Source organism: Polyodon spathula, chromosome 29 (assembly GCF_017654505.1).
Source record: "Polyodon spathula isolate WHYD16114869_AA chromosome 29, ASM1765450v1, whole genome shotgun sequence".
Classification (NCBI taxonomy): domain Eukaryota; kingdom Metazoa; phylum Chordata; class Actinopteri; order Acipenseriformes; family Polyodontidae; genus Polyodon; species Polyodon spathula.
This window is the reverse complement of record NC_054562.1, coordinates 71679-99198: the sequence shown is the minus strand read 5'-3', so window position 1 is coordinate 99198 and position 27520 is coordinate 71679. Positions and strand designations below refer to the sequence as shown.

The following is a 27520-nucleotide window of genomic DNA, read 5'->3' as shown; positions in this document are numbered from 1 at the left end:
TTTGGAGGAGAAATAAAGAAATTATTTATTATTTTTCTTTACAGAATTTCTCAAGCAAAAATCAGCGAGATACACACGCGCGCACACACAACCCCTCAGCCGCTAACAATAAACAAAAACATTGTACGCGTATAAAATATACACAATAACCACAAGCACGCAGAATAAAACAGAATACCTCGAGTTCCAGTTCACTGTTCATCGTTCAGAGAGATCAGTTTTATTTATCAAGAGCTACAGTAGTACTAGCCTCGTGTGTTTGTATAGCGTTTAAAAAAAAAAATCTAAAATCCATCTTAAATACCTATTATTATTATTATTATTATTATTATATATTATTATTATTTTCTACACCCTATAAGACTTTGTTTCTGCTTTAGCAATAAATACGGTGTTGGAATAATAATGAAAGTCTACCGTCCCATTTCCCAGGCAGCACGATTCTAGATAGCACTGATGCGACAGGCATTTTTTCAAAACATACACACACACACACACACCACCCCCTTTCCCTAAAGGCTCGGTACTCTCCCATTCTCCAGTTAGGACCCTGCTGGAATACTCGAGCGGAGTTCCTTGTCAAACACCACTTCATTTTTACACTGTACTGCACTGGAGATAAAAACACAGACCTTTTCTCAAACAACTAGTGCAAGTCCGGTTTTCCAGCTAATGGACATTACAGTAGTTTGTAGCTGAGATACATCGACTCCCCCCCCTTAAAAATGGTACCACAGCATTTCCAATTACAGCAGCTTACATAACGAACAAAGCTCTGTTTCACTTTAATGAAACAGCATCGTCCTGTTTTTCAAGTGTCCTCCCTTCAATATCCATGGTTTTACATTTTACAGCCTAGTCCTGAAAATGTAAAAGACCCCTTTCTTTTTTTACTTTAACCCTAGAATAGAGATGATCCCTTTCACTTCAAGGGCTGTTAAACATATCTCAGTATCCAGGGGTTTTTTTGTATTAAATACTGAGTGATATGCTACAATTCCAGTGCGTTCCCTCTAGTTTATAAAACAACCACGTGTTTAAATGCAGCAGCTCTGCTAGATTATACTGGAGCTCCACGTTGGATATTTAATCGAGATTAACCAACTTCACTGGAAAACAGACAAGCATTTGAAGGACAAAATCGTCCACTTGTTATTCTGTTTTTCCAACCAACATCACACCTTTTAACATTAAAAAAAGTCTTTGAACTTTTAAAAGCTAAAGTTAAAATCTAAAATTTGTACAAAAAAAAAAAAAAAACATTAATTAACAATTAAAAGCCAAAACACACAAACAATATTATTGTTCACAAAGAAAGGCACTTAACCCCTGAAGGTACACAAGGAATCGAGCGCTTGTTTCTCAAACGGGTTCTTCTTTAAAAAGTACATCTGAGAGCGACTCGAGCATCACTAGGAGGAAACTGAAAACTGGGATGAGCAGATCTAACTTGTCATTAAATTTTAAACCCTATTTCGCGCTCCTTGTTGCAAAAATAAGAAAGTTAGCATCGTTTTTATTTGTGGGACACGAGCGTCCCTTGTACCTTAAAGGGTTAAGAAAAGCAGGCAGCTAAGCAGGACTGGTCAGAATTATTTGGATGGCGATTGGGAGCTAGTTTCACAAAGCATGGGTTGGTTTCACAAAGCATGGGTTGGTTTCACAAGTAAGTTCTAGGTAGCAGTCCGAATCCAATCCACTTCCATTACAAAAAAAAAGAAAGAAAACGACACCGTTCTCCTATAATCATACAGACTTGGCGAGAGAATTTCTACTAAACTTTCTTGTTCTATCTTCAAATGCTGTTTTTTTGGGGGAAAAAAACGAATCGGATCGCTTGCCTGCTAGTAGTGCCTTGTGAAACCAGCCCCCAGCTCTCTGACAAATAATTACAGCAGCAATTTCTTAAAATAAATGTAATTAAACCCTCCATATTTTTTTCACATTTTGTTACAAATACAGAACATTATTCCTTTTTTTTTATTTGAAAAAACTATTTAATTACCTTGAGCGATCTGGTTTAATTTCATAGTCATATTTTTATTAATAACATTTTTCATCTAAAACGTTGTTTGGGCTCAGCCGTTGTCAGACCACTCAAAGAGACTTGTCTTAAAACAAAAAAACCCCACAAAGCGCTAAAGACAGCGCACTCAGAGAAGAGGAAGCACTGCTGTTGAACGCAGTACCCTCGTTGGGAATCGTGTGCAACACTCATCAATCGCCTCTCATCTTCCACACGAGCTCAGCAAAGCTCTTCAAAATGCAAGTGCTTTCATTTCTAATGCTTTTCCTCAATGCCTGCTTATTAAAACGACCACGCAAGCGTCTTTGCTCAAACCTTTCACTGCTAACGAGGAGCAACGCCAAAGGATTTTCACAAGCAGGCTTGTTGCTGTAAAATTATTTTTGTATTTTGCGTATTTGATAGGATTTGCCAATTCATTCCGGTTCGAAACAAGCGAAAATATCTAAGAATCGATCGACATGCATTGAATGTGATGCACTGCATTTAGGGAGGATTTTCGTTCATGGGAAATACATTGCAATGTGTCACCCGGCAGCCATTTCACAGTCGCTATTCTTGTCTGAGTGATCTGTAATCGTTATATAATGGACTATTGGACCAATAGGAGGCGTGTCTCTGTGAGGGCTCAGTATTAGGGTTATAATCCTAAAATGGTTAAAAAGGTAACTAATTTCAAACAAAATAATAATAATAACAATAATAAGTAAATGTTGAATCCAACACTTTGAGGAGGAAGGGAGGGAGCTCAGCTACACGTTGCTTCTGCTCCACTCCCCCAGGGTGGGTGCAAAGGGCTGGGGGGTGGAGGGAGGGAGGGACGGAGGGGGGAGGGTGTTGTTGCTGCCGGGTGTCTCTGGCTCTGGCCCTGAGGGGGTGCCGCTGAGCTCCTCCGAGTCCGAGTTCTCCTGGGACCCATCTTCCAGCTGAAGAGTCCGACGTGAAGAGTGAATAGAGAAGAGCAGAGGAGTGCGTCTGAGAGAGAGAGAGAGAGAGAGAGAGAGAGAGGGGAGTCAGCTGGGCATATTCACTTCTATTCGTTAATCCTAGCGATCAGACAGTTATCTTGTACCACCCAAGTAAGTGAAAGGGGGTCAGTTGGAAATATGAACTGGTATTAGTTTATATTAGCAGGGTAACAGTAGTCTTGTATAATATAAGAGACAGGGAAAGGGAAGGGGTGTCGACTGGATTTATTCACTGATATTAATGAGAAGACAGGAGTCTTATACAGTAAGAGACAGTATAGGGATCTTAAACCCAGCAACAGAAATGAAAATGGGTTAACAGAACCATATACACAAAAAAACAGACATAAACCTACTTGTCTCGTCTCCTCTCTGATTGGCTGAATGATTGCATGAGGGAGAGAGACAGACACGGGTCACGACTGGATGAAATGAACAGCGTCAGTGACCAATGACAAACAAGAAACACAGTCGCTGGTTCTGTACTGAGGCGAGTGCCAGCTAGCACGGGGTCTTCATTCTGGAGGGGTGTACAATTAGAATAACATGCTTCCTGCAGTCTATCTGCAGTCACTCAAGCTGTAGTGATTGCAACTATTCTGCAGACTGTATCGGTACCGACCACTGGATCATTCACAGTTACTGTACTGCTTTCACCCACACACACCCACACACACACACACACGCACACACCCTGCCACACGCTTACACCCACCCACACCACACACACACACACCCACCCACACCCTTCCACACGCTTACATCCACCCATCCACACACACACACACACACACACACACACACACCCTTACATAGACCCATCCACACACACACACACCCACCCACACACCCACCCACCCACACACCCTTCCACACGCTTACATCCACCCATCCACACCCCACACACACACACACACACCCACACCACCCCACACCACACCCACACACACACACACTCACACACCCTTCCACACGCTTACATCCACCCATCCACACACACACACCCACCCACCCACACACCCCCCACACACCCTTCCACACGCTTACATCCACCCATCCACACCCCCACACACACACACACACACCCTCACACACCACACGCTTACATCCACCCATCCACACGCACCCACACACACACACACACACAGGCACACATGTGTTCCACCCGTATTGTGCGACATCCAACCAAGCACACGACCATCAAATTGGGCAACACACAACACCCATCCACACACACACACACACACACCCACACACACACACACACCCACCCACACACACACACACACCCACCCATCCAAATGGTACCACCCCAAGGTGTTGTGGTAGGTGTGGGTCCCACACCATGTGGCACAACACCCCCACCCACCCACCCACACACCTTGCAACACACACACACACCCACACACACCCATCCACACACACCACACCCACCCATTAAAAGGTCCATTGTCCAATAACACCCACTCACATTCCCATTCCCCCACCCCCCACGCCCGGTTTCTTTCAAGTCCCCGCTCACCTCAGCTTGGTTCTCAGCACGTTCACCTCGCGGTTCATGGTCTCCGCGTTCTCGCTCACGTCCTCCAGCTCTCTCTGCAGTTTCCTCCGGTAAGCGTTCGCCCGCGAGGCCTCCTCTTCCGCCTCCTCCAGCTGCCTCTTCATCTGCCGCATCCGAACAGAGGTCTTGTCCATCTGCAGAGCGAAGGAGGCGGCGTTTTCAACTTAGAAAACTACAAAGCGCTGGTGTGCAATTCAGTATGAGAACAAGGGAACATTATTCAGCAGCTTTCACTGGACTCTATGAAGCTGAGGGAGTTCATTCTATATAGAGGGGGTGCAATTCAATATGTTAACAAGGGAACATTATTCAGCAGCTTTCATTCTACTTTCTAAAGCAGAATCAGTTCATTCAATGCAAAACTTTCGGCCAGAGCTGTTTAACCCTCTAACTTTTTCAACAAAGGTAAGACACTTTTGTTAAAACATCTGTCAAACTACACCAAGACATTTTGACATAAGAATGCAACAGAATTCACAAGCAAGAGCAGGGCCTCTGTTTTTCAAAGGGTTTCCAATTCTCTGCATTGGTTTTAAATGTGACCGGTTGAACCAGACCTGGTCTTTGAACTGGTCTGCATGTCTCCTCTCGTCCTCCACCTGCAGAACCACCTCCTTGAGTTTCTTCTCAGTGCGACGCACCAGCTTGTTGGCAATCACTCTCTCCCTGCAAAACATGAGCCTCAGCGTTAAACAGGAGAAGGGCATTCCTTCAATGGGAAGCATAGCGTGGAATAAAGAGCTCACGGTGTCTCAGACCATTTTACTGACTGTAACTGCCTTGGAAACGAAAACCTAATTAAAAAATCAAATGCACATTTAGCAAGACGTGAGCCTCGTTTCACACAGGACACTCTGACAGAATAATTCTGATCTAGCCACTGCAAAGAGCCCGCAAGCCTCAGAGGCTGAATACAGCTTGCATTCAGGGTACATTGTCTTCTTCGGATTTGCGGGTGCAGATTCAAAGGTTCTCGTTTTACAAACTCACTGTCTCTCCAGCTCCAGCTGTTCCTCCAGCTGATTTATCTTGGCCTCCAGGGCGGCGATGCTGAGCTTGTACTTGCTCCTCACGTCCCCTTCCAGCTCGCTCAGCTTCCCTTTGAGCTCCTTGTTCTGCCTCTCTAGCTGCTGCCTCGCCGCCTCGTTCTTCTGGGCGAGGGAGCGCTCTCCAGACAGCTGCAGGCTCAGCGTCTCCTCCTGCAGCGTGCTCTTCCTGTAGCGCTCGTTCAGGAGCTCCACGTTGCCCTGCTCCTCCTCCAGCTCCTCCTCCAGCTGAACAATGCGAGCCTCCAGCCTGCGCTTCTCATCCAGGAGAGCCGACCTGAGCAGAGTGGGCACGCATTACAACACTGCAGTGATTACATACGAGAGAGCAGAGTGGGCACGCATTACAACACTGCAGTGATTACATACGAGAGAGCAGAGTGGGCACGCATTACAACACTGCAGTGATTACATACGAGAGAGCAGAGTGAGCATGCATTACAACAACAGTGTTTGGGGAGGGCGTGGCATTCTTCCCCACCGCCAGTAACGAGAGCCATCTCTCACTTTCCAGAAGTGTTGTTTGTGATGTCATCGAGGATCTCATCGCGTTCCTGCTGGGCCTGACGCTTGGCTCGCTCGGCCGCCGACAACTCCTGAAAAAAAAACAGAAAAACAATGAAACACAAACAAAAACAGAGAGACAAAATCATCCCAATCTAATCGTACGACCAGAAGCAATCAGGCGTAGCATCTTACAAAACGTTTAACCTCAAATAAACCTACTTGAGGAGGATCTTGATTCTGATTTTCACCTGTTTTTTTTTTAAAATGTTTTTAGCATTTGTCGCTTCGTGATGCATTGTAAACCCCGAGACCGAAATGAATAAGGAAGTAAAAGATGAAGGTGACAAAACGACTAGTAAACCCCAGACCTAGTAAATGTAGATTTACAGCAAGCAGCAGATCTACTGCATTCGTTCTAACTACTGCTGAACATCTTGCGATTGTAAGATACACTACAGACAAACCTTTGGGCTACTGCTGGCACTGATCTTACAGAACCCGGTAAAATTAATACAGGCTCTTCCATTATCATACTGGAGTCGGGGGCCACAGCATCCCTCCTGAGAAAGACAGCAGGAGCCAATCGAATGCAAGCTCACCTCTGTCAGCTGCAGAAGCTCCGCCTCCAGCCCCTTCAGGCGCTTCTCGCTGTCTTTCGATTGGCTGGCGATCTCATCACGAGCCAATCGGGCTTCATCGAGCTCTCGGATCAAATCTTTCATCTGAGCCTGCAGACAGAGTCACAGTAACAATATTTGAGATTGCCACAGCGTTACAGGGGCTGGATTTCCATGCAGCGTTTTAACACCGAGTCGCGCACTTCTGAATCCAGTGGAGCAAAAGAAGTCGTCGTCGTGGATTTCATTCGGGAGTTTTAAAAAATGTTTAAAATTATAGTAACTGCAGAACCCTCAGGAGCACTTTACGCTGGTTATTGTGAAAAAAATAAACCACTTTTCCACGTCTTTTTAAAATGTTTTTCAAGGAGATACACATTTAAAATAACACCTGTTCTGAAGGCACATTTTGAGGAAGAACGAATCAAGTGTAAAGCGGTCCTCCTAGCGTACCTGCAGCCTCTTGAATTGCTTGAGCGCCTCATCTCTGCCTCGGTTGGCTGTCTCGATTTGAGCCTCAATGTCCTGGAGGTCAACCTCCAGCTTCTTCTTCCCTGCCACTGCCTGAGCACGCTGCTTCCTCTCCTCCTCCAGCTCCAGCTCCAGCTCCCTCACCTGAGACAGGGTGAATACAGAACACCCAGCCTTCAGGAACATTACACTGGATCACTGGGATTTCACTCTACTGCTTCCTCTCCTCCTCCAGCTGCATCTCCCTCACCCGAGACACATCCCAACACACAGTGAATACAGAACACACTTTCTGTGGCTTGGAACTTAGTTTAAGGAGGATTCAGTCCACTGCATGGTACACCACTTGGGGTTTGACACAGCCACCTCAAACCAGGTTTCCTGCCGGACCAGGGTCTCCTGGAACCAGATTTCAGGCCACTCCAACCTGCCTGGGCCCCTCCCACTCACTGACCTGTTTCATAAGCACACGACGCTTCTCCTCTCCGCTCTCCTCCTTCCCTGCCAGCTCCCTCTCGCACTGCGCTCGCAGCGCCTGCATGTTCACTTCCAGACGCAGCTTCCCATCCTCCGCAGACTGCAGCTCGTCCTCCAGCTCCTCCAGCTGCGTCTTCATCTCCTGAACCTGCTGCTCCAGAGCGCGCCGCGCCCGCTCCAGCTCGTGGACCTAGAGAGGGGGGGAGAGAGGCGGATCAGAGAGAGGAGAGCGGGGATAGGGACGGGTTACCAAGACCCCGCTGCCTGTGGGAAAGCCTTGAAGACGGCAGGTGCGAGAGAGGGTAAAGGTACGGATCATATCCTAGTTTGTGAGATGTCAAAGCAACGATGCAAATGCCACCTAAAACATGTGCAGGGACAACGATAATATAAGAGAGCAAAAATTACCTTTAGGAGAACAGTTGCAACATTGTCTCTGAAATAATAGATACTGAACCTAAATAAAGTTTCCTAGCACAGACCAACGCTACAGCCCCCATTGTTCTTTCAATACGCGGGAAGCTCCGTTTCCTCTAACCCGTTCCAGAACGCTCACTCTTCCCGGTTCCAGACTCACGTTCTTCCCCACGTCGTCCTTGGAGCTGACAAGCTGGTCCATCTCTGCACGGAGCAGCTTGTTCGTTCTCTCCATCTCATCCCGGCTCTCCAGGGCCTCATCGAGAGCCCGCGCAAGAGCCAGCGCCCGAGTCTCCTTCTCTCTGCACTCCGCCTCAGCCCGGTCCCGCTCCTCAGCATAGCGAGCTGAGATCGACTTCTCATCCGCCAGGAGCTGAGAGAGAGAGAGAGAGAGAGAGAGAGAGAGAGAGAGAGAGAGAGAGAGAGAGAGAGATTTTAGGCACTTGCGTATACAAAACTCTGGAGGAGAGATGCAGGCTGGTTCAGTAAGGATAAAGGTTGGATAGAAGGAATTCACTGCAACTCATCTGCTACCATCTCTCACCCCTCGTCCTATTTCGTTTCTCACATGCCTGGCTCCAGCGTTCAAACCAGCACCAGGATACAGATGGTTCTCACTGTTGAGTTAGATGCCAATGTACAATACAAGCCTCCTATTGCAGATTGCTGGTGTGGAAAGGGGTAGAAGCTGTTCCTATTGCAGATTGCTGGTGTGGAAAGGGGTAGAAGCTGTTCCTATTGCAGATTGCTGGTGTGGAAAGGGGTAGAAGCTGTTCCTATTGCAGATTGCTGGCGTGAAAAGGGGTAGAAGCTGTTCCTATTGCAGATTGCTGGTGTGGAAAGGGGTAGAAGCTGTTCCTATTGCAGATTGCTAGTGTGTCTGTGTGGAAAGGGGTCTAGGCTATGGCTTCAATCTGAAATATTCTGGACTCCATGCTAGAAGCCTCTGGTTACAAACCTGGTCGAATTTCTTCTGTTTCTTCTCCAGCATCGCTGTGACCTGCCTCTGCTGGTCCAGGGCTAGGGTGAGGTCCTCGATCTCCTGCTGGACTCTGGTTCGACTGCGTTCCAGCTTCTCCAGAGCCTGGCTCTTCTCGTTACAGCGCTGGCTCATCGCCTCCAGCTCGCGCTGCAGCTTCCTGCGGGCTTCCTCGTTGATCTCCAGCATCCCACAATCGTCTTCAGTCTTCTTGCGCACCTCTGACAGCTGCACACAGAGATGGAAGGAGAGAGACAATGAAAGAAATTCACTGAGAAGCAGCTGTGCTGCTGCTATGCAGGACAGACACACACACACTGACAGCCGGGTTTCCTTCAGTCTATACCTGTTGCTGCAGGGTAAGCATCTGCCGGTTGATGTTCCTCTTCTGCTCCTCCTCTTCCTCCAGCCTCTCAATAAGCCCCACCTTCTCGTCCTCCAGAGCTCGAACACGGACGCCCAGAGACAGCTTCTGACGAGTCTCATCCTGGAGCAACTCCTGGACAGAAAGAGAGCAGGAGTGGGGGGGGGGGGTGTCATTAAAGCTTCATACCCTACAAGAGCCAGCAACACGAATACAGTAAGAGAGACCACTGCACCAGGGTTTGAACCAAGATCTAATCCACCCTCCCCCACAAATCACAACTCGGACCCCAACTCTCTCCTTCACGCCTCACAGGCCCTGTGCTCCCCTCCTCCCCTGCAGTTCAGACTACAGAATACACTCCCCTCCCCTCCCATTACACCCCACTCTCCCTTTTTCACTCACCTGCGCATCGTGCAGCTGCATCTCCAGACTGCTCAGCTCTTTGGCGAGTTTGAAGGACTTGGATTCGGATGAACCCAGAGAGCCTGAGAGAGAGTCCAGCTCCGCCTGCAGCAACACAAACAGAAACAATTCCCAGTGCATTACTGCAAGTGCATTACTGCAAGTGCATTACTGCCCCTTATAAAACTAATTTAACAGTGAGTCTAAAACTCAACACAGTCTCTTATTGAAATGATTAAACTCACTCTCACACAATGTTGCCTTATTGCTATCATAAAAGCTCAACAGTGTATTATAAACGGCAAAAACACATTATAAGTATTATTGCCATTATAAAAGCTCCTGTAACAGTGTCTAGCTGCTGTGGTACAGCTGTGTCGGGCAGCGATTCTGACCTGTAGTTTCTGCGTCTTCTCCCCCAGCTCTGCCCGCACTCTCTCGCTCTCCCCCAGCCTGGCCTGCACCTCCTGCAGCTGCGTCTCGACTCGCTTCCTCTTGTGATCGCTCTCCGCCCGGCCGCTCTGCAGCGCTCGCACCTCGCTCACCAGCTCCGCCCGCTCCATCTCCAAGGTTTGCTTCGCTTTCTCCAGGGAGGCCTTGAGCTGCGAGACGGGATTGAAGTGGGATTCTTATCTTGTGTTCTAGGTTAAAATAGTTTTTTCTTTACTCTCGGTTAAAACGGGCATTCTTTTATTCTATCTGCAAGGAAAAGTGTGCAACCGTTTCTCTGTGTTTGAGGTTAAAGCAAGGAGACTAAGTGAGGAGACTATTCCAGGGTTACAATGGAACTGCAATCTTTATTCATTCTGCATCCCTGGCTTTCTTCATTCCCCTGTCCCAAGTTCCAGGTCAAAGCCAACCTTCTCAATTTCAGGTTGTAAGTTCCAGCAGTATTCACAGTTGAAAGTGGTCATTCTTTTACACAACTAATTGGTCATTCTCTCTCTCTCTCACCCTCCTCGCTTGCTCCAGCTGCTCCTGCACCCCCTCCATGGCGACGGTGTGCCGCTGCCTCAGGTCAGAAATCTGAGACTCGTGAGCGCGAGATTCCTCCTCCAGCGAGCGCTTCAGCTCCCCCAGCTCCTGGTCGCGCTTCGACCTGCAGAGATGCATTTCATTAACGCACAGTGTAGAGACAGACAGCTCGCTAGTCTAGAGGTCAGACAGTGCTATACCTGCACAGAGATGCATTTCATTAGCACACAGTGTAAAGACAGACAGCTCGCTAGTCTAGAGGTCAGACAGTGCTATACCTGCACAGAGATGCATTTCATTAGCACACAGTGTAAAGACAGACAGGTCGCTAGTCTAGAGGTCAGACAGTGCTATACCTGAGCTCTTGCTGTGCTGCGGTAGTGTCCAGTGTATCCTCTAGCTCTGTGCGCAGGGCCTCCAGCTCCTCGCTCAGATCTCGTTTCTGTTTCTCAGCCTTGGCCCGGGCGGCCCGTTCCAAGTCCACGTCCTCCTGCAGCTCAGAGAGATGGGACTGCGCCTCCCGCAAGCTGCGCAGCGCCTCTGCACGACGAGCGCTTTCCTCCTCCAGCCTGCGAGAGGAAGAGGAGAGACTCACTGTACAGCTGACCCAATCCTAGTCCCTATCCCGATCTCTCCAGCCAGAGAGAGATCACAGCAGGGACTTACTGAACAGCTTCAGATAACATGGCCAGTTACTCTGCATGCTGTTTAAAACTAGCTTGACTACTATACATTGTCTGGAAATATCTGTTGCAATAACTGTGCGGTTCCTGTATTATCAATAACCAAAGGATATTAACCTATGTTTCACCATTACTGAGACTTATCACTTAATGTTGAATAATCCATATTAAATAACTATAAACTAATACCACATTTTCTAAAAAGCAGTTTTGGCAGCATCGTGAGCGCCGGAGTTATCTGGTTGTCCCCCGCAGAGCCCCGCAGTACCTGCTGGTGACGGCAAGCATCTCCTCCTCCTTGCGGCTCAGCTGCGCTCTCAGCTCCTCTCCCAGGGACACCATCTCAGACAGCTGGTCCTGCAGCTCACTGCTCTCCCCGTCCAGCCTGCGCCGGGACTTCTCCAACTCCTGACGAGCCTGCTCCTCCTTCTTCAAACGCTCTGCGAGAGAGAGAGGGAGTGTGAGGGAGAGACAGCGACAGTCGGGACATGCACGCACGGAAGACAGACCAGCTGCCTCACCCTCCATGTCAGCGATGATGGCCTCATGCTTGTTCTTCATCTTGGACAGGGTTTTAACTCTCTCCTCATCCTCCGCCAGCTTGGACGCCATTTCGTTGATGCGCTCTTCCATCAGCTTGCGCTCCTGTTCAGGGGGAGAACGAGACGGGATCACTGGAAGGAACCACACTCCAAGTGAGCCAGAAATTTAACCAAAGGGCTGCCCAACTTTCCCCTCAAGCCAGTTTGGAGTTGTGATCCTCCAGCACTAAGATCTCCTCTATGTTCTTCACTCTCAGATTCCAGAGTCACTCTCTCTCCCCCCTCACCTTGCTGAGCTTGGAGTTGTGGTCCTCCACCACCAGAAGGTCCTCTTCCATCTTCTTCATCTTGGCCTCCAGGGTGACTCTCTCCAGCTGCAGTTTCTGTCGAGCTGCTTCCTCCTCCTCCAGCTGCTCCTCCAGGTCCTGGAAGAGAAGAAACCCGTGGGTTATAAAACCAGCTGGCTGGACCACCCTGCTGTGAACCCTGAAAATCAACCCCATCGAAGCTCTCCGGACCGCGATCAATGCAGACCTGGAGGTGCTGCTGCATCTTCTTCTTCTCATTAATCAGCGAGCCATTGCGCTCCTCCTCTTCCTCCAGCCTGGACTCCAGGTCAGTCAGGATCTCCTCCAGCTCCTGCTTCCGGCTGGTCAGCCTGGCTCGCATCTCCTCGGCCTCGGCAAACAGCTCCGTCTCAGCATGGAGCTGCTCTGCCAGAATGGCCTTCTCTTCAATCATCTGAGAAAGCAACGAGAATGCAAACTCAGTGACCTTCTAATCCCTCACGCCCCCAATTCCACACCCACAGCCCTTCCAATCCCAACCCCACAGCCCTACCAATCTCAACCCCACAGCCCTTCCAATCCCAACCCCTCACCCCTTCCAATCCCAACCCCTCACCCCTTCCAATCCCAACCCCACAGCCCTTCCAATACCAACCCCACAGCCCTTCCAATCCCAACCCTTCACCCCCTCCAATCCCAACCCCACAGCCCTTCCAATCCCAACCCCTCACCCCTTCCAATCCCAACCCCTCACCCCTTCCAATCCCAACCCCTCAACTCCAACCCCAAGCTCCTCCCAACCCAACATGAAACCAACCTGCTGGTGCTTTTTCTCCAGATCAAAGAAGGCCATCTCTGCCTTGACCTGCCGATCTTTGACCTTCTGAAGTTCCATCTCTCTGTGCTGGATTTCCTCATCCTGTCGGGTGACCTGGAGGAGGGGCTTCACCTGGAAGTAAACAGAACCCTTGAGACTCTGTTCAGCCAGCCACCAGGCGAGTGGCAGTGACATCACCCAATCATGTTTTCTTCCCATTTCACCAGCAGCAGAGAGGTCTGTTCTATCAAACACTTTAGTGAAGAGCCTTCACACCACTGCCAGTGCCTCGGTTTCAATCACACACCTTAGTGAAGAGCCTCCACCACTGCCAGTGCCTCGGTTTCAATCACACACCTTAGTGAAGAGCCTCCACCACTGCCAGTGCCTCGGTTTCAATCACACACCTTAGTGAAGAGCCTCCACCACTGCCAGTGCCTCAGTTTCAGGTAGGCTGCACAGTTTCTCTGCATCACTTTGAGGGCGTTGAGCTGCTGCTGTTTCTTAACGAATGCCCTGGAAATGCAAAATACAAGTACTTTAGAAATCCTTCTCGTTTACTGTGCCGTGTATCCCTGGTAACGAAGCCGTCTGTCAACAATAACGACACAGAGCTGTTCAATGCCATGGTGCTGAAACAAAGACATAAAGGAACCGTCCATATCTCCTGTTCTGAAATAACAGACAGACATACACACACAATGGAAGACATTACCACAGGCAGTGGCGCTGTCCATTGATGTGGTGCTGAAACAACACAGAAATAAAGTAACCATCCATATCTCTGGTGCTGAAAGACAAGCAACAGAGCTGTCCATAACCGTGGTGCTGAAACAGCCCCCCAACACCCCCCCCCCCCCACCACACACACACTCAGCCTCTCTCACCTCCTGCCTAGGTACCCCCGTGCCGCACTCTGAAAGTGTATGATGATGTCGGTGATCTTCAGGTCTCGCTCCTCCTCCAGGTGAGCCAGAACTCCGGCCCGGAAGAAGATCTTACTCTGCCCGACCCGGAACAGGTTCCGATCCAACTCCAGAGCGTCGATCTACAACAGAGACACAACGGACCACATACTCAAAAAGGTTTGCTCCCGTCTTTCATGAATTCCTCGAGTTCCTGGAAAAGTCATTTCAACTCACCATCAGCACACACGCCTGCTTGCCGTCCATGAAACCTTTCGGGATTGCATTGGGGGTGAGGATCTCATACCTGAAGGGCAGAGAGTTGGAATCTGAATGGAAACACATTGAACAATCCCCACACTGACATGCTGAACACATGGAGGCTAATGTTTTTGCTTATGAACACGGTACAAATGCATAAGGAAGTTTAACTTAATTTTATTTCTTTTTAGATAGCACTGTCATACAGACAGGCAGACAGACAGACAGGCAAACAGGCAGGCAGCGAGCGGTACCTCTGTCTGAATTCCTGGAAAACAATCCTGTTAGGGAAGCCCTGTCTGCAGATCCGGATTCCCTCCAGAACCCCGTTGCATCGGAGCTGATCCAGAACCAGGTGGGGCTCCAGCTTGCCAGCCTGAGAAAGAAAACAGAACACATAGTGAGGAAGCCTGTGTAGAACCTCTCTCCCTTTTCCCCTGTGGGTTGAGGATGATGCACCTCATGAAGTTGGGGTTTCTCCCCCCTCTGCTCTCCTCCTCTCACTCACCCTCTTCTCGTGGTTGGGGATGATGCACCTCACGAAGTTGGGGTTGGTGTTCCTCAGTGTTGCCATCAGTTTGGACAGAGACTCCTTGTAGAGCTGCCCGACGGTGCGGAACATTCCCTTCTTGGTCTTGAACCCAGAGCCGAACGAGACGTCGCTCATTCCTCCCACCTGCACCTGCTCCAGGGCCACAATCCTCTCCACTGAGACAAGCAGAGAGACAGACACTCAGTGCCACAGATAGAGTAGACATTACACAACCACACCACACTCGCAGCCAATGAGAAGGGCTCTCACGCACACATGGGCTCCCACCACACTCAACCAATGCGATGGAAGCTTAAACATACATCATACACAATACATGTTTTCACAACCGTGATTTGTTAAAACTGCCTCTGAATCTGGGGTCTGGGGTCAGTGTTGAATGATGTCAGGAATCTGTAATCTGGGGTCAGTGCTGAATGACGTCAGGAAGCTGTAATCTGGGGTCAGTGATGAATGGCATAAGGTGATATGAATCTGCAATCTGGGGGGGGTGTGAGTCATACTGCGAGGAACTGGGAGAGAACCTACTGTCAGAACCATTGGGCTGCAGAGCGGCAAAGGAATCAAAGAAATACGCTCGAGGAAGATTCTGAATATCTGGGGAGAGAAGGAGACAGGGAGGAGGGGTAGAAGAGAAAACACCAGGAAAGGAGAAAGAGGGATCAAAAGAGACAGAGACAAGGGGAGAGAGACAGAGAGAGAGAGAGAGGTGAGGGAAGAGAGAGACAGAAGCAAGATTAACCACAGCAATTCTTCAAGGTTCTGTTTTAAAGCAGCGACACCAAGTGGCACAAAGCAGAATTACAAGCAGATCATTTGGAACCGTTATTCCGAGGAGAAAGGGAGACTCTGCAGAATATCCAGTATTAGCGAAATGATAAGAGAGACCGGGAAATGGGTTCAACTCGACAAGCCGTCTTATACGATCTGAATGCAGTGCTACTGTGTCTCCCACTCACCGTCCTTCCACAGCTCGGCCACAAAGCGATCCGTGGACTGGTGGAGCAGTGAAGCCACGCTGTCATTCAGAGGGTCCATGTTCTTCATCAGCCACTCGTCAGCTTTGTAATCCACCTGAGAGAGAGAGAGAGAGCATTCAATTCAGCAATAGAGTAAATCAGCAATACAGGAATGAATTCAGCAATACCGGGATTAACCCAGCAATGGTTTAACCATCAGTGTAAACAGACCCATGACGTTGTCAGTGAAGATCACAGGGGAAAAGGTAACACTCTACCAATGGCAGCCTCATCCCATTATAGTTGCCCCTGTACCAGCATGATGCAGACCCATTGGATATACTAGTGCAATACAGAACCATTGGACTGATACTGCGGTGCCACTGTCTGTCTGTCTACTACTGAAAACCATTTGAAAAGGGTACAGTTAGAGGAGCAGTGGTACTGCAGCCTCACGTCTTTCTGTATCGTTGCTGAAGGTCTTTGGCTGGATTGCTGTGATGTATTGACCAAGCCCCTCACCTTGCCTGCATAGTGCAGGATGCAGAAGTCCGCCTGGTCCTTGAGCTGCCTGGGTCTCTGGAACTTGGGGTGCGTTCCCTGCTCGGAGCTCAGCTTCTCGACGAAGGTCTTGTCCGTGGCTTTGGGGAACCAGCACTCCTCATCCAGCAGAGCCAGAACCCCAGGGGGGTTTGTCTGGGGAAGGGAAGGAAAGAGACTGAATACAGTGTAGCACTGAGAGACTGGGGAGAGAGATCTAATACAGTGTAGCACTGAGACACTGGGGAGAGAGATCTAATACAGTGTAGCACTGAGACACTGGGGAGAGAGATCTAATACAGTGTAGCACTGAGACACTGGGTAGAGAGACCTAATACAATGCATAACACTCAGAGCCCTCCCCCTCCTCTCTCTCACGCACTCCCTCTCTCCTCTCTCACACACTCACCGGTCTCTCTATCAGGTCGATGCAGGGCTGCAGGTCCAGTCCGAAGTCGATAAAGTTCCACTCGATGCCCTCTCGCTGGTACTCCTCCTGCTCCAGGATGAACATGGTGTGGTTGAAGAGCTGCTGTAGCTTCTCGTTGGTGTAGTTGATGCAGAGCTGCTCGAAGGAGTTCAGCTGAGGAGGAGAACAAAAAAAATTACAAACAGGGATCCTCGCTGTTACCAATGTCTCTGTACAACTGAGCCCTGCTTTCTCTTACAGTACAAGACCACTTCCTTCTCACTAATACCATTCCCTCTGTCCAGCTGACCCCTTTTTTCAGACTCTTGTGGAATTGACTTGTTTCCAATCAGCCAGCCCTTCTGCTGTTGCTCCATAATGGCATTGCAAATAAAGCACGGCCGCGTGGTTTTCTACACATTACCGTGGCCGGCTCACAGCGTACACATCCCACAAAGAGGTCTCCCACTCAAGGTGCTCTGAAGTGTCCGTAGGTACCTGGAAGATCTCAAAGCCGGCGATGTCCAGGATCCCAATGAAGGAGGCCCCCTGCCTCTTGGTTCGGTCCAGGGCTCGGTTGATTCTGTGGACCAGCCATCGGAACAGGCGCTCGTAGGTGGCTTTGGCCAGGGCTTCTATCGCAAAGTCAGCCTGCCAGGAGCACAGAGGCATAGAGGTGAGTCGGGGAGGCATTCCGGCACAGAGGTGCAGCCAGGAGCCCGCTCAGGACACAGTCACAGATCCGTTCCCCTGATCACCAGCTCTGTAACTAGTGACACCTCCGAGGACCCAGCCTGAACGGAGGGGACACAGAGCCGCAGTGTGGCTTGGAACTTGGTTTCAGGCCACTGCGAGTCAGTTTGCTCGGGAGCCCCTTACCTGCTCTTTCGTCTGTGCTTTCTGCACAAAGTCTCGCCCCACTTTGATTTTCGGGGTCAGGATCGCTCGGCAGAACTCCGTCACGTTGATCCCCATCAGGTGACACAGCTTCTGAGCAGCTGTCAATCAAACGGAACATCACATTATCCCACAGGTTTCATTCGACTTTACGAAGCAAAGCAACATCAAAAACTCATTCTACAGGGTGATGCAAACGCTTGGACATACCCCTCCCCTCAGTATAATTGCCCCAGTACCTCAGTCTAACTGCTTCGGGTTACCTGTGTTATCTGGCATGGAGGCCTGGTCTGTGTTTCGTTCCTTCTTGAAAGAGATGTTTCCAAACTGCAGCACCGCAGAGATGAGCTTCATCATGGCTAGAGAGAGACAGAGAGAAATCAAACACATCTCTAACACATAGAGAGAAGGGGGAGGAAACACACGCATCTCTAACACACAGCGATACCTTCTTCACAGAGAGAAGAGAGGTTTAACGCTGAAACTCACCCACCACCTCGTCCTGGTTGAAGCCCATGATCTTCATGGACTCCAGAGTCTCTTGAAAGTTCTCTCTGTCCGTCTGTCCCGGGATGGGGACAAATCCGCAGGACAGGAAGCGGTAGCTATCGAAACCTTCCAGAAGGAGGTCACCTGAGGGAAAGACAGAGAGAGGGGGATGAGAAACATGACCTGCCTGTCACAGCACTGCTCAGAAAGCAGCAAATGTCACAAGGCTTTACGACTTAAATTGTTATAGAATACAGTGCTACACTGTCGATGGGGGCGCTACACTCTCGATGGGGGCGCTACACTCTCGATGGGGGCGCTGTGCTGACCTCGCATGTGGTCTGCAGCCCCAGACAGTAGCTGGTAGAAGATGTGGAAGGTTCGCTCGTCTTTGGCCTGTCGAATCGCTCGGGACTTCTCCAGCAGGTCTGAGGAGAGGAGAGTCAAGGAAGGACACAGAGTGGACATGGAGACACGGCTCTCCACATCACAAAGTCCAGGCAAAACAGAGACACTCTCTCAGAAGCAGCTGTTTCCCCGTTTTACCCAAAGCCCACTGCTCACTAAACCTCTGCAGCTGCACCTCCAAACGTTATGCATTTACCATCCGCACACGGGATGGGACGCTTGTTCTTTATTCAAAGAAGAGTTTCTGAAATAGTGACTGATAAGGGTAGAGTCAGCTTTATATTCACAAACTCAGACACTCAAATATACAGAGATCCACAGACACTCAAATATACAGAGAGACCCACGGACACACTCAAATATACAGAGACCCACACGCACACAAACGCTCTCTCTGCAGAAGGATACAAGTCTCTATATTGGCTCCCACAATGTATCCAGCAACGTCAAAATTAATCCTGATAAACTTGCCCTATGAAAGAGAGAGATGAGGAGAGTGTGGGAGTGAGCGAGTCAGAGCAAAAAAAAAAAAAAAAAAAAAAAAGTGTGTTCATGTTAAACAAAACATCTTTATTTGGTTTATTAGTTGTGTGATGCTAGTTTTGTAAAATTAACCTTTTTCAAAGTACAGGAGTTCGTTAAAATGCTGGAATAAAACCCATGCAGTTAACTCTGTAGTATTCACTGTGTTGAATGCACGGCTAGGACATGCAGTTAACTCTGTAGTTTTCACTGTACAAAGACAGATCAAAGCTGAACAGGTTGAGAATTAAGAGCCGGTCCCTTACAAATCGTGACGAGTTGTCGTTCTTCACGGTCTTGGCGTTTCCAAAAGCCTCCAGGATGGGATTGGCCTGCAAGAGCTGCCTCTCCAGCTCCCCCTAGAGGAGAAAGATATAAATACATCACTGGCCTGCAAGAGCTGCCTCTCCAGCTCCCCCTAGAGGAGAAGAATACAAACACATCACACTAATCTAGTTTATGTTTTTGTATTATTATTTACAAAAAGCCGTTCTGAATTATTCAGCAAACACCACGGCACTAACGCTCTCCGCAGTAGATGGATGGATACTCACATACAACACGGTGGTGTTCTGGATGGGAAGAGTGATGAGTGAGCAGCGGTGACCAGAGGGGCGAGAGACACACATGCGGGGACAAAAACAAGAACACCACGACACATTGGAAACAGACAGAGACATATCGGAACACAGTCACCGGCTCCACACTGCAAAACGCATTGGAAATCGCTAATCGCATCTTGACTTTGTATTTACATCAAACAAGTAGGATAAACATCCAGGCTGGGAACAACACAGGAAAGAATATAAAAAAAAACATGACAGACTAGATTCCAAAGCGCACACACACACACACACACACACACACACACACACAGAGACAAAGAGACACACACAGTGACACACACAGAGACACAGACACACACACACACACACACAGAGACAACACACACAGACACACACACAGACACAGAGTCACACACAGTGACACAGAGTCACACACAGACACACACACAGTGACACAGACACAGAGACACACACACAGAGACACACACACAGACACACACACACACACACACACAGAGACACAGAGACACACACAGTGACACACACACAGACACAGAGACACACACAGACACAGAGTCACACACAGACACACACACACAGACACACACACACACACACAGACACACACAGAGACACAGAGACACAGAGACACACACAGACACACACAGAGTCACACACAGACAGAGACACAGAGTCACACACAGACAGAGACACAGAGTCACACACAGACACACACACAGAGTCACACACAGACAGAGACACAGAGTCACACACAGACAGAGACACAGAGACACACACACACAGACACACACACACAGAGACACAGAGACACACACAGACACACACACACACACACACACACACACACACACACACACACACACACACACACACAGACACACAGACACACACACAGACACACACACAGAGTCACACACAGACACAGAGTCACACACAGACACACACAGTGACACACACAGACACAGAGTCACACACAGACACAGAGTCACACACAGACACACACACAAACACAGACAGCACTTGCCTGTTGGCTGGTTGGTCTGGGAGGTTCCAGCTAATACAAACAAGAGAAAGAAAAAGGAGAAAAAGAGAAAAAGACGAGGAGAATAAACTAACAGAGAGACAGACCGACAGGGAATTCCAGGCTGCCTGGTTTATTCATTCAGATACCTGGAGCCCACTACAGGCTGCAGTACCTGGCTGTGTGCTGGCCCTGCGCTTGCGCTCTTGTGAGACGAAGCCACGTGTGCGAGATACTGAATCACTTTCTTGGTGTTCTCTGTCTTGCCGGCTCCAGACTCGCCCCTGGGACCGACAGGAACACAGAAGCACAGGTTAGTTCACAGGGGTGGGAGTAAGACTCCCGTTGCACAGCAGTTTGATCCATCCCTGGTTTCACTAACAGTTTAATAGCACACACTAAGGCTAATCAAGGGGGTTGCAGATCCACTATACTTACGTGCAAAGGATGGCTTGATCTTCTCTGTCTAAAATGTGAAAAGAAAGGAAGAGAACACGTATTACTTAAGTGCAAACAACCACCCCCCTCACTTGATCTTCTCTGTCTAAAATGTGAAAAGAAAGGAAGAGAAAAGAAAGGAAGAGAACCACCCCAGACCCCCCCCCCTCCCGCCCCCCCTCAGTTTTATCTTTGCTGTTGTCCATCCTTCAGGTTCTATATTTTGTACAGAAATTCAGACGCAATGCCTCATTTAACCACAAGGTGTCACCCACACTTCAGACAGACAGACACTCCCCTTCAAGGAATAATAGGAGAGCTGAATAAACGCAGAGCATGCTGGGAAGGGGCATTTGTTTCCATTGTACCCCACACCCTGCTCACTGGACTATCAGGTCCAGGGTGAATGTCGTCTCAAACACACGCAAACAGACTCGCAAGTGCTGGAATGAGTCAGGGGTGCCTTTAATAAAACACTTAACACTCCCGCACCGTCACTCCGAATCTCTGTTCACTCCTCAAAGTACAAAGAGGCTCATTAAATATTAACTGTTACACACCCTGTCCCTGTCTCGTAATATTATAAACAGGCATTCTTTCACACAGTTACCAGGCGTGACAATGACAGGTCTGGAAATGTTAAGCCATTATTCATGGTATTCATACAATAGACCAAACACTACCCTGCCTTACAAGGAACGCAGATACAAATAGATCTGTGAATACTAGCCGCCCTTCATTATAGTGCCAAACTGCTTACATCAAGCACACCCACAGGCAGACAGAGTGACAGACAGACAGGCAGACAGACAGGCAGGACAGACAGACAGACAGGGCAGAGAGAGGCAGGGACAGGAGGCAGACAGACAGGCAGGCAGAGAGAGGCAGGCAGACAGGTAGACAGACACACAGACAGACAGAGAGAGGCAGGCAGACAGGTAGACAGTGACACAGACTCAGTATGTACCTTGCAGCATGCTGCGATACGCAGCTTCAGAGATGGCATAGATGTGTGGAGGCATCTCGTGCCTCTTCTTCCCTCGGTACATCTCCACTATGGGCTCCGTGTAGATGGGCAGGTTCTTGTAGGGGTTGATGACAACGCAGAACAGACCCGAGTAAGTCTGCAGGACAGGAGACAGAGGACAGGGCAAGACACAGTCAGATACTGGAACCCACATCCCTGCCAGTACGAGACAAGGGAAAGGACAGACCCGAGTACATCTGTGTGACAGGGGACAGGGTGAGACACAGTGGGACAGGGAAAGAGGAAGAGACTGGACTGGTTACTGTGAGTGACATTACTGAGAAGACAGGAGTCTTGTACCACTGTCTGTGAGGCTGAACCCCTTTTCCTGTCTCTTATAGGAGATCTACTTTTTTTTCAAACCATTTTAACACCCATAGTGTGGCAGAAGCAAACCACTCATTAACAAAAGCCTTGTGAAAACGAGGGTGTGTCAGTTATTGTGAGGACCTGGTAAGCACACCTTGAAACTCCTCAGCTGGTTTCACTCTTGATCACAATCATTTTGAACTCTGATTCCTTGGAGAGCTGGCATCTTGAGAACCATAAAAGATTGCTGTGTGTAATCAAGAGAGAGCTGCACTGTGCAAAGGTTTAGTACCAAGACGACACACTGCAATGACGTCAGCGTTAGAGACGCAGACTCACACAAACACTGTATATTACAAGTCACAGCTCAGGATCACTGTCTACAAAGCACTGGTGTGTAATTCAATCAATATGTTAAAAAGGTAACATTACTCAACAGGTTCCATTCGACTTTATGAAGCAAAATTAGTTCATTCTATAGAATGATTGCAAAACTTTTTGCCATAACTGTGTATCATGACTTTGAAGTCAAAATGCGACAGAGAGAGAGAGAAAGAGAGAGAGTCACACATGTAGCCTTGGAAAACTTTACAGCCACTGGAAGCCCGTATCCCCGCGTGCGAGTGTGCATACTCACGTATATGAGCCCGGAGTAGTACCTCTCTTTGAGGTTGTGCAGGACGGACGCCTCGTTCAAGCAGGTCAGCTCCGCCATGTCCTCCACCTTGCTGAAGCGGGGCGGGTTCATGCGCTGGACCTCCTCCTTGGACAGAGTGACCTTCCGACCGCTGTCCGCCAGCTCCACCTCCACCTCCTCCCCCCGCTCAGAGCGCACGCTAGCGGCCTGAGAGGAGACGGGAATACACGGTGCTTATACTGAGACATGACTGCACTGAGACACGACTGCACTGCTAGACACGACTGCACTGCTAGACACGACTGCACTGCTAGACACGACTGCACTGCTAGACACGACTACACTGAGACACGACTGCACTGAGACACGACTGCACTGAGACACGACTGCACTGCTAGACACGACTGCACTGCTAGACACGACTGCACTGCTAGACACGACTGCACTGAGACACGACTGCACTGAGCCTGTTCTAGCTGCGCTGTATTCACTGTCACTAGCAGGCTATGTTATAAAGCCCAGTTGAATGACTGCAGCTGTTCTAGCTGCGCTGTATGCACTGTCACCAGCCTGTGGCTCACCTCGAACCCTTGCTTCTCTGAAGGGACCCACACCAGCCGGCGGGCCGCCCAGTCCGCCTGGCTTGAGGCTGAAGAGCCCTGGCTGGACCCTGAGGAGCCCGTATAGAGATAGCGCTCCGCATCGCTCACACTGCCACCCACAGGCCGGGCCATGGTACTGCAAGGGGAAGAGAAAAAAAATATTATCAATCAGGGGGTGAAACCAACATTGTGTTTGAGATTCAAGCAGCTGGAGCTGCCATGACTGCAGCTCCCCCCTCCCCTCCCCTCCCCTCCCCTGAACGTCGCTGCCCCCAACTACATCAACATGTTGCTTTTTTACCTTGCCCTTGTAAGAGAGAGAGAGGGAGAGAGAATACCAAACCAGATATTTTCTAAGAATTTGAGACACCACCTTCAAACTGAAAGGCAAGTCTGAAGAAACTTGTGGCTTGACCACATATTTCTCTGCATGCTTGGCAATAATCATTTGAGGATCATACTCTTTACCTTGTCAATGTAAAAAAAAAAAAAAGGCGCGCGAGTGAGAGAGAGAGAGAGAGAGAGAGAGAGAGAGAGAGAATACCAAACCAGATATTTTCAAAGAATTGTAAAACTCAAAAGGCGTGTCTGAAGAAGCTTGTGGCTCGACTGCATATTTCTCTGCATGCTTGGAAACATCAGCAGAGAACTTAAATAAGTAGCTGTTAAAGCTGGGGAGGTTGACGCAGATTGACAGGACAGGCCAGGACAGGGCAGGGCAGGACAGGACAGGACAGGACAGGAGTGCTTGTTATCTGGAGGGTGTGTCACGTGACTGCCAATCAGAGCCCCATTCAAACCACTGTTGTATACTGAGAATAACATCAGCGTGGACCGCGGACAGGGGTCTCCCCTACAGCGTCAAAATCACCAATTCCTTTTTTTAAAATCGATTCCCATTCCCAATCCCTTTCCCAGTCCCTTGGAAGGAATTGGAATTGAGATTTCGGAGACAGGGCTATTGTTGCGATCGCTCACCTGCTTTCATTCCAAGCTGGTTTTTAATTGACAAATAAAAAGCGACTTCCATTAAAATGATTTGTTGCCACAGCCTATAAGAAGCTCATTATAACAGAACACTGCAAGTCCAAGCTGATAACTCTGGGCAAGTCCTGTGTCATCAATAGAGTCACTGCATTCCTAACAACCCACAACCTGACTGATAGCGTGAGAGAGAGAGAGAGGACAGAGATTACACACAGCAAACTCGTTCTCCCACTCCACCTGCATCCCACAGAGAAGGGAGGGGGTTTGTTATGATACCTGACAGCCCCTGCCTTACCAGCACACCTCAAGAGAGAGACAGAGAGAGAGAGAGACACCTGAACAATGCACTAGTAAGACCTCATCTTGAATATTGTGTTCAGTTCTGGTCATCTCGCTATAAAAAAGATATTGCTGCTCTAGAAAGAGTGCAAAGAAGAGCGACCAGAATTATTCCGGGCTTAAAAGGCATGTCATATGCAGACAGGCTAAAAGAATTGAATCTGTTCAGTCTTGAACAAAGAAGACTACGTGGCGACCTAATTCAAGCATTCAAAATTCTAAAAGGTATTGACAGTGTCGACCCAAGGGACTTTTTCAGCCTGAAAAAAGAAACAAGGACCAGGGGTCACAAATGGAGTTTAGAAAAAGGGGCATTCAGAACAGAAAATAGGAGACACTTTTTTACACAGAGAATTGTGAGGGTCTGGAATCAACTCCCCAGTAATGTTGTTGAAGCTGACACCCTGGGATCCTTCAAGAAGCTGCTTGATGAGATTTTGGGATCAATAAGCTACTAACAACCAAACGAGCAAGATGGGCCGAATGGCCTCCTCTCGTTTGTAAACTTTCTTATGTTCTTAACCAAACTCTCCACCATCAGAGCGTGTAGGACAGGTGTATGGTATTAAAATACAACCTGATTCACACCGAGCAGAGACAGAGAGGCGCTGTTAACATACCACTGTCCTGCTGCCAATATTAGCATTAGAAAGCCAGTTTGTTTGTTTTTTCTCCAGTAAGCTCACCACACCCGTTATAGAAAGCTGCAGTACGTTATATTTATTAGGGGAAATTCCTTCCTCTGACACACAGAGTTATGCAGTAAAGTATTCGTGCTTCAAAAAGGTGTGTTCGGTTCACTTAGCTACACTAAAGAATGATGTGCGCTCTGCGGTTTTAATGGGATTGGCAATGAAGAAACGCACTCAAATCAACCACGTCGAGTCAAACCGCAGCCTGCCCGTATCCCTGCAATACATTACACACGAGTTTACAGAATACGTTGCAAACACAGCGCAGTCTCCAACGCTGGCGTACTGGGATAATTCGTGCAATACACTTGCTAACGGGCTGCAGCAAAGCGCATCCACCTGCCGACAAAGGAGGTAACCTGGCAACCAGACCTGCTGCTGAGACACGAGCACGTGGTTTAAAATTCCACTCAAAAACAAGGTTTTCATTCCTGCAGGCAGGAGATGGTGCTCAGCGGAAAACAGGGGAAGGATGCATGAAAAGAAAAGGGAGAATATTGTGATGGAATACACTGCGAGGCGTCCAGTGGCAATCTGCTGCAGGCTACGGCGTCGTTCACCCTTGACAATAAATACATTACTGCAGATATGTTTAATTACTTATAAAGGTGTGTGTGTGTGTGTGTGTGTGTGTGTGTGTGTGTGTGTGTGTGTGACCGCTCCAGCCAGGGCAGTGATACACTGCTTTGCTGTACAGTACAGTACACAAACCCACCTCACACACTAGACTACAATCGAAACTGTTACTCGCATAGGAACGTTACCAAAAAACCATACTGTTTTCCGTTCAAAAGACACGAAAACGGCATTAAACCGGCGTCTCGCGTGTAACGCAGCTACAGCCCGGTCTGTAGACACGACCATCACAGCTGAGGGTTACCCTTGAAAACAGACGAGAAACCGAAACGCAGGGTTCCTTATAAAAGCTATTCTGAATGTAGAAACATATTCGGGGGGGGGGGGGGGGGCGGTGAAACACTGCAATACATTTTACATTAATACCCAACGCATCGTTTCATGTTAGAATATGCACTCGCTATAATTCTGTATTTAAAAACAAGCCGAGCATGAAAACAAACTCGTGCTTAGACGCGGTATTAAATGTTTAATTACAAGATTTTTTTTTTTTTTTTTCAAAAAGTGAACGCAGTAATACCGTAAATACAGTGATGATGCTAACGTTTAAAAAGATCCGGATGATACACCATACCAACCAAACGCGCTGTTTTTCCCCTGGGAAACGTATGAGGAATTATATCGTAGGGTTATTTCAATGGTCATAAAATATAATGTTCTATGATCACGCCAATGCGTGCGGGGGTGCGCGGCACTGCATTACAGACTGCTGTACAGTCAAGCACTCGTTCATTTGTCACACTACAGTCAACCCACATCATTTGCAGATCAACCGAAAACGTTTAAGACGTTAAAACCGGGTTTGCATTAAAATATTGTTCCTGCGGGATGTGGTGCTCTGCGCCTATGGCAAGCGAATAATAATAATATTGTACACGCACAGCGCACCGAGCAAGTGCGGGGCAGCACATACCAAATGCGCATTTTCCCTAAGAATGCTCTCTGCAATATGACAAAAAAAAAAAAGACCAAAAACCAACGCCTGAGCTGCAAACGCGTTGCTTACCCGTCTGACGCGCTGATACCTCTCCCTGTGAACGCGTCGAAATCGCTTTGAAATGCCTTTCTGGTTGTTTTCCCGACGTTTTGTTGGGGTATGCGCCGAGCCTCTCTCTGTAATCTATATGCGCTGCGGTTCTTTTATTACACACAGAAAACTG

At 48.6% G+C, this 27520-nt stretch overlaps 1 protein-coding gene across 6 annotated transcripts; it reads right to left on the bottom strand.

Moving 5' to 3' along the window:
• LOC121302084 (myosin-10-like) lies at positions 1–27520 on the bottom strand. Of its 6 annotated transcripts, XM_041231899.1 has the most exons (45): positions 27367–27520; positions 23686–23842; positions 23105–23311; positions 22099–22255; positions 21132–21159; positions 20869–20977; positions 20697–20726; positions 19640–19657; positions 19352–19444; positions 18972–19035; positions 18485–18583; positions 18156–18299; positions 17930–18025; positions 17649–17767; positions 17268–17420; positions 16770–16943; positions 16343–16516; positions 15821–15935; positions 15390–15458; positions 14817–15016; positions 14563–14684; positions 14285–14354; positions 14030–14190; positions 13550–13658; positions 13143–13274; positions 12573–12779; positions 12326–12463; positions 12018–12141; positions 11765–11936; positions 11170–11382; positions 10793–10937; positions 10234–10440; positions 9839–9943; positions 9416–9568; positions 9049–9297; positions 8251–8463; positions 7651–7863; positions 7179–7340; positions 6708–6836; positions 6109–6197; positions 5546–5878; positions 5113–5221; positions 4517–4689; positions 3351–3374; positions 1–3001 (listed from the first exon to the last, which is right to left on the bottom strand). In XM_041231899.1, exons 2-45 carry the CDS (start codon positions 23836–23838, stop codon positions 2779–2781), a joined length of 6177 nt encoding a protein of 2058 aa, XP_041087833.1. In that variant the 5' UTR covers positions 23839–23842; positions 27367–27520; the 3' UTR covers positions 1–2778. The 6 variants fall into 6 exon arrangements, with proteins under 6 accessions (XP_041087833.1, XP_041087835.1, XP_041087834.1 ...); XM_041231901.1 differs by lacking the exon at positions 20697–20726; XM_041231900.1 differs by lacking the exon at positions 3351–3374 and having other exon boundaries at positions 27367–27519.